The sequence below is a fragment of the Seriola lalandi genome, unplaced genomic scaffold (assembly GCF_002814215.2).
Source record: "Seriola lalandi dorsalis isolate HSWRI2012SDOR001 ecotype SW California unplaced genomic scaffold, Sedor1 jcf7180002054926, whole genome shotgun sequence".
NCBI classification, from domain to species: domain Eukaryota; kingdom Metazoa; phylum Chordata; class Actinopteri; order Carangiformes; family Carangidae; genus Seriola; species Seriola lalandi.
Window position 1 is genome coordinate 191,583 of NW_019525478.1, and position 7,827 is coordinate 199,409.

At 44.6% G+C, this 7,827-nt stretch overlaps 1 protein-coding gene across 1 annotated transcript in view; it reads right to left on the bottom strand.

The window, feature by feature from the left end:
- Nucleotides 1-7,827, bottom strand: part of usp43b (ubiquitin specific peptidase 43b) — a 60,122-nt gene that overhangs the window by 34,093 nt on the left and 18,202 nt on the right. Inside the window, exon 3 of the mRNA XM_023431648.2 lies at nt 2,317-2,420. Coding sequence (XP_023287416.1) covers nt 2,317-2,420 — 104 coding nt within the window. The remainder of the gene's footprint in view (nt 1-2,316; nt 2,421-7,827) is intronic.

Sequence of the window (7,827 nt, forward strand, 5' to 3'; positions counted from 1 at the left end):
GGGGGGGTGAATAAAGCTCTATTCAAGCAAGCCCAGCTGACACTGGCTCTTAGTGGATCTCTCCCTCTTGGCAGAGTAGAATGGCTGCCCTACGGATGTCTTATTCTCGCCAGGAAACAGTGAGGGTAGCTGCTGCACTCCATGCATACAAATCACACTCAGGCTCCCACTAAAACATAGATGTGCCCCGCGCTGCTCGAAAACACTTAAAAAAGAGAAAAGGAGCAAAGGAAGAGGTGATATTCTGGCGATGCTCTAATGGAGGAAGCGTGCAGAGGTTGAGAGGTATGTATTCCCCCCCCCTCCCCTCCCTCCCTCCTCCTGTCTGGGATGCAGCCATGCTGAAGAGGCTGTGCGCTTGATGCTCTGCACTATAACACACTGCTGAAGGCTTTGAATTTTCCCGAGTGACACATCACCTCGGTATCTTTATCTAATTGATTCTCTTTCCTACGAGAGGCAATTAAAAACAAACAAAAAAAAAAGTCTCAGGTTAAAATTAAACAGATTGGCAGCTAATCTTCTCGCCAAGCCTGGCAGCTATCCTCCGCTGTGGGGGATGAAAAATGTGGTTTTATTCACCACGCTAATGCTCTGAAATCGAAAAGGCATAAACCGTAATGCGCGCCTCATAATTCACTAATTGAAATGGCGATATAAACATAATAAACAGATCCATTACTGGGCCTGTAAACTCCGAAGTACCAGAAGCTCAATCCTGCCGCTCGAAACCGCCACAAATCAGGGGACGTGATCAAAACAAAAAGTTTATCACATAGTTTTGCTTCATTTCCAGCACGTGGTGACCGACAGACGTAAGCTGGAGATGAAGTAACGCTCGACTCCGTCAACTCTCGCTGCTGGATCACGTCGTGACGGTGCGGCCTCAGGACTGAGAAGGAAAGACCAATTCTAGAGCGTTTATCTCCATGGTTTCCTTTGTATAGTTTGCCCTTAGCCAACCAAGTCATGTATATAACTGTATTTATATATACTGTATATATATCCGCTCTGTGCCATCCCATACTGCGTCTCTGGATAGCACAGTAGTTGAGTAGGAGAGGGGAACAAATTCTCGCCTACCAGGCTGTTAAGACTGCTGCTTCCTGTCTAGACACACCCAAGGTCTCACAGCTGAAGCATTTGACAGCGAGGGGTGGCAATTAAGAGATGCGCTCTGACAGATGTATTACTGGCAGTCACACGGAGCTGACAATTTTTTCCCTAGGAACTGGCAGATGGAAGAAGGTATACCGATAAAACAAGATGTTGGAAGCGGTTCGGTCTGGAGGGACTACTTTTTAATTAAAAAAAGTTTGATCAATTAAAAAAAAAAACCATAGATCAGATTTTGGTGATGATGCACCTAAGAGCTGTGTGGTCGGTCAGTTCGGTCAAAGGTTTGTTGTGGATGGAGTCACGAGGTTTTGCATCAGAATCAGGAGCTTGACACAGAAGCTGCAGCTAACCGGGGAAATGAGCTGGTTAGAGACTGGAACCTATGAGGGTATGAGTTAAGAGTTTGAGTTCTGTCAGTTTAGGGTCCTTGATGTGAAAAGGGTTTGAGAGCCACTGTCCTACAGGACACGGTGCATGGACGAGTTTGCCAAAGAGACTCAACCTCTGAATGATGCTCCACTCCCTGCAGACCAATTAGCTGCCTCTCGATGTGAGACTGGATGACTGATTGATGGGAGTCATCAGGACACATCCAGCTGCATGTGAACTGTTAATAATACAGTGTGGTGAAAAGCTGTTTTTTTTTTTCTTCTTCTTTTTTTTCTGTCCATCACCACAAAATCCCAATAACCAAAAAAAAGAAATTCACAAGGTATTAACAACCATGCAAAATACTTCAGCGCTGGCACGGCTAACAACCTCAATTATTTCACCCAGCACAAAAACTAAGCACTCTAAATAAGTACTTGTACCAAAGGGATTTCTATTTCCCTGAGAGGCACAGAGGTTAGGGCAGCGGGGTAGTTTTTCATCAGACCTTTTCAGTATTACTGCTTTTGTCTGCTTGGTAATTACTGAGTTGTGAAGATTTACTGTTCTTCTAACCTGGCATCTGCGTCTCTGAGTCTCTGACTGCTGTATGTAGCAATTACACTATAAAACAGCCCCAAACACCATGTGAGCGTGAGCGGGCAGTCCGGTGCGGACCCCTGGTCTCTGCGGACCTGCTACTGATAACATGACATCTTCATATGGTGCAATGGATCACCTAGAGCCTTGCTGCTAAGTCATCGCTTAATTGTGACATTTTATTCGTGGCGGGTGCGAGTGCGGTCGTGTTTTAGGAGGGAGACTCACTTGTACTGGGCCTGGAAATGCTCCTGGACGAAGCTGTGCTGGACCCGGGGCTGCTGGGACCGGGACGGGTCAGGAGACGGCGCCTCTTCCGCTCCGGCGGGGCCCTGCAGCACAGAGGAGGCCACCCATAAACACAGAGCTGTCACATTTGTCACAGTCTTCAGAGATCCATCACACGTTGCCCGGCTTGTCAAGAGTGAACTCAAACTGTAGCAGTGCAACAATATATTTGGAGAACAGAGGCTCCCGCGGAGAGGCAGCTTCAGCACATTTTCTTTTTTTTTTTTTTGCTTTTCTTTGGCAATAAAGTGATATTGTGAAAAGTGGTGGAAAGCACTGACCTAAACATAACCCCCTGGGAAAACCCTGTCTTTATTCTTTCATCTACTCACCTACAACAGAGAGGAAGCTGGCCTTGGATGAAGATAAAAGGAGAGGGGGGAAAATATAAAAAAATAAAAATAAAAAACAGAGTCTGATCACAGAAAAGACGTACAAGGTCACAAAACAAATGTGTGGGATGGCACACACAGTGAGTATAACTCGCAACCACTGCTGCGCGTTAATGATGCAGAACTGAGCCAATAACCTTCTGCTTCAGTTTTACAGAGCAATAAACACGTTTTCTTTAAAGGCCTCAACACTGCAGTGTAACATTTTAATCAAACTACAATAAAGGTGCACAAAGGTTTTGAGCTTGTGTCTTATCCGACTCCGGAAAAGATGGAGTAAGATTAGCTATGTTGTTGTCAGTAAGCTAGCATCAGTAGCTGGTTAGCTTAGCTTCACAGTCTGTGACATAAACAAAGATATTCTATAACAAACGGTGAACACTTCCTGTCTCCTAAGTGGGTGTGTGTGTGGTCTTGGTCTTGCTTGTCTATGTCAAACGATAACAACAACACAACACTAGATACATCTATTTATCAGCTAGCTTGATATCTGATCAACCCAGTGCAAGATAATATCAGGCTAATAATATTTCCCCACCAAAAATAGTTAAACAATAATAATAGTAGCAAATATTAAGCACAGAAACACAAGTCTCATTTCAGTTTTACTATTAATTCAGAAGAGAGAGATTTTATCTGTGGTGCCAGATCTTGCGAGTGTGTTTGCTGAGACAGAGACGGGTTATGAACAGAGTTAATTTAATCCTCATTTGTTTGTCTGAAAAACGCCATTTCAGCGTCGGAGGATTTCTGGGCCGTGGAGGTGGTGAAACCCACCTGACACAGATACAGGAAGTGATGATTCGCTCAGTAAAACAGCAAATTCTCGTTTTTTTTTTAATACTTCATTTTTTGTATGTATTTTGTGGCAACAATCTTCTCATCTAACGCTTAGCAAGAAAGCAGAGTGAGTGTGTTTCCCAAAATGCCACGCTGCAGAGGGCTAAAAACAAAAACTGTTAAAAGTTATAATAAGCAGTCATATTGTTTGGATATCTCTGTACAGTATCAGCTCCATTTCACACCTTAGGAGCCAGGAAAACATTCCTTCAGCTACCAAGTGGTTCTGCTTAAAAGGCCATAAGCACCTTGTTAGCATTTCTCTGCTCGCACGCTATCAATCCCACAATAGCCCGGTGAAAAAGTCATCTACTTGAAAATGCATTAAGTCATCATATCATTTCAGCTGCGCTTTTACACCGGGCTGGCCGGGGCCAAAAACGGAAATGCACTTTCCAAACTTTCTCTGTTGACACATGCTCTCTCTCTCTCTCTCTCTCTCTCTCTCTCTCTCTCTCTCTCTCTGTTTACTGGTTCTCCGATTTTCTAGCTCATGATCCCAGTACTGGCTGCCACCGTTCCCAGGCTGGCAGCTCGACCATGACCTCCGCTCACAAACGCAGCTGAAAGGAGGTTTAGAATTTCTAAAAAGGGAGGAAGAGAGAGGGAGAGGGAGAGGGAGGGAGGAATCAGTGCGAGGCGGACGCAGACAGAGAGACAGGAGAGTCCTTTACAGTTCACCACCATTTCAATAAATCCTGAGTCTATTCTTCTGAAAGCACGTGAGCTTTTCAGAGACGGAGCGCGAGACTGAAACCTGACCTTCCTGCTGCTCTGTGCTTCAGCAGGCACTTACAATCACAAACCCCCCCCCAACTCCCTCTCTCACACTTTTCCCTCTTTGCGTGGATTTTTAAACTTTAAAGCTTTTTTCAATTCAAAGAAAAAAAAAATGTCACTACTGCCAAAGAGATGAGGTGATCTTTCTTGTTCCTGGTTCACATTACACACGCAGTGCAACCCCCTCGGACTCTCCTACTCCCTTTTTCCCGCCACATGCTTGGTAATGGATTCCACCGCTATCTTTTTCTTTTTTTTTTTTTTTTTTTTACACAGAGATAACAAAGCAACGTTCAGGCCACCAAGTGCAGACAGAGCCGGTCTTATCACTCCTCAGAAATCCCTGCCATGTCGACAGACCAAAAGGCGTCAGGCTGTGTGTTAAACAGTAGCTCGTTGACGATGTGGACGTTTAAGAGCAGTGAGGAAGCGGGACGGGGTTAAACTCTGATAAGGCCTCGCTCATCTGACCAACTGCCGCCGGCGGAAGAAATTGTTTTACAGGTTGTTAAGAACAGGAAGTCCATCTTAAGAGGTGCCATGTGCCGTTCTGAAATTGAGATTTCTATCTTTGAAATTGGCTGTCAGAAAAATATGCCAACTTCAAGCTGATAAAAAAAAAAAAAATGCAACAAAACAAGCAGGCAACAGCTTAAAAAGCTATTTTTAGAGTCAGGTCTCACCGACAGACGGCTGTTACCACAAGGGAAGGGAAAAAAATAAAAATGGGAGAAACACAGCGTGTGAAATTTCACTTTTTACATTTACCTCCAGCATTCTTCTTCTGAATACACTGTACAATACACACACACACACACACACACACACACACACACACACACAGCTGAGTAACTGCACTTCCATCATTCCCTCAAACATCACTACGACTGGGTTATTGTGTCTCCTCATTATCTTATAGAGCAGTCTGGATTAAATCAGCCCGTGTTGCCGCCTCCTGTCGCGGACACTGTGGCGACTGATTCGGGTCGTCTTGCTGTAGATCGGTTTTGTTGTTTTCTGTGGGAAAAGCCACATCCAACCATTTTGTAAAGAGTTGGCTTCTTCTGTTAGTGCCAGTTACTTTATTCCCTTTTATGCCATTGGTGTACTAGGACTTTCTTCTTGCTTCCTACCTGGGATATTTTCGGATCAGTCTGGGCGGGAGTACCTTTCAGCAGCAGGTTTCCCCTCTGGGACCATAGAGCTGATTTAACTTTAGTTTTTCTAGTGCAGCAGCAGCATCTCTCTGATTCTTTCACGCCTAACCTGTTTGGTTCAGTTAAAACGAATATATAATGCCTTGTAATCAAACTGTACAAGCCATGTATATATATATATATATATATATATATATATATATATATATATATATATATATATATATATGTATATATCTCTGTAAATGATCCGGTAACCACGGTAACGCACAGTCAAAAGCAGTATAAACTGTGCTTTGATGTGCCTGTATCCTTGCTTGTATCTGCAGTTCATTAAGCCCATTAAACAGTGTGACAGTGATCCTCGGATTTATTGCAGCACAAGACGTCTCTACTTGTTTGTCATTACTCATAATATAAGGTTGATTTACTGTCTAATTTTACTAATAACGTTTTATAATCAGTTCTGTTGTGGCTCCAAACAGCATCACATTCACATCGTACAGATCTAAACTGCAGTCAGGCACCATGGAGGGGGGTGTTGATAATGCAGGATGTCCAATCAGTGCATCACCTGTCAGTCCACACGACTTCCTGTTTACCTGCAGGGCGGTTTGTAGAACCAGACCACAACTAAAATGCAGCAATGTGTAATTCCCCCCCCCCCCGGCCTGAAACGAATGAACTGAACTACAGGTGTGAAAGCAACACGAGAGGAGGGCTGGCTCACACCCTGACGCCTTGTTCAGACTCCCGGCCCAAATCTGTTTGTTTTTTTTGGCATATCCAGATTTGAATTGGATTTATTTCAGAAAGTCTGGATGGAAAAAAAACACATGAAATGCGATTCCAATCAGATTTCTACAGATGTGTCTCAGCCCGAGTCTGGACGCTCAAATCGGATTTCAAAGCGATTGTGCGAGATGATGAAAAGCTCCATTTCTCATTCTTCCGTGTCACCCGGGTAACTACACCTATGTCGTTACCACAGCAACCGATGCAGACGGGCCTGTGACATCTGGACACATGGATCCGATGTGATCGCTTGCAAAAAGAACAGGTCTGTCCCGCAGATGGGATTTGAGGAACAAACGGGATTTGCCTGCAGCTCCCTCCACTTTAGGCTAATGACAGTAAATGACTGCAGACTCCAGAGCGGTTAACTTCAACACTGCAGGCTTGTAATGCATGCAACAACACATTTTTCTTCAACTGGCAGTTTGTTATGATGAGACTCCTTACAGCTGCTTTGGACAGGAACACAGGCGAGCTGTAATCTAGGACTGAAGTTAATGTCGGAGCTCATAATGAGGTGGAACTAAAACCAGGTCCACTCGTCTGAAAAGGGTAACACGGACAAATATAAACACAGCAAAAAACGAGCAATTGCGAATATCCAAGATATGTCAAGTCTACCTCGGCTTAATCCGTAAGCCTCGGTGCCAGGGGGGGCGGGGGGGGGGGGCGTGTGCCAGCGCCCGAGGAGCACGGAGGAAAATTAAAACTCAAATCCTTCACCCTGGCACCTCAGCGTGCTGTAATTGATTTTCTGGGATTTAGATAAATGACAAAGATACAGCATGCAAGTTGAGCTGTGGGCTGGAGCCCCGGCCGCTGGCTCAGCACTGTCAGCAGGAGGCCAGAGTTCACCCCTGTGATTTTTTGAGCTGACTGAGAGGAAGAGAGAGAGAGACAGAGAAAGAGAGAGACAGAGAGAGAGAGAGAAAGAGAGAGATGGAGAAAGAGAACCGTGATAAGCACATTGTTGTGCAGCTGGCTGCTGAAAATCAGACAGCTGCCTGAAGAGGGTCATTTCCTTCAAACAACAGGAAACACCAGCTGATATCAGCTTCTATATTAATCGGAAGACCATTGTGACATTTCTGGTTTCCTGGTTTCTAGACAAAAAAAAATATTCAAAACTGATGATGAAGATTCACAAGGATTTTATTTTTCTACATCGCATCAAAATTAAAATGAACATTAGTCCAATATTGACTCAATAGAAGTAGTAGCAAACCAATGCTGATGCTGTAAACGTGAATGACTTTTATGTGCTCGGAGGACTTTCCCACACTGAGATCGATGTTATTGAGGAGAGTTTTGGCAGCCGTGGAAACTGCGCCACGTTCACTCATTATCCACTTCAGCTGCGAGGACGCAGACTCGCGCGGATGAGCAGCTCGCTCACTGAATCCAAGTCTGTTGACTCCTGGTCATCTGTACTTCAGCATGAAAGCCTGAAATCGCACAGATTAACGGTGCACTCCGTCCCTTTGGGG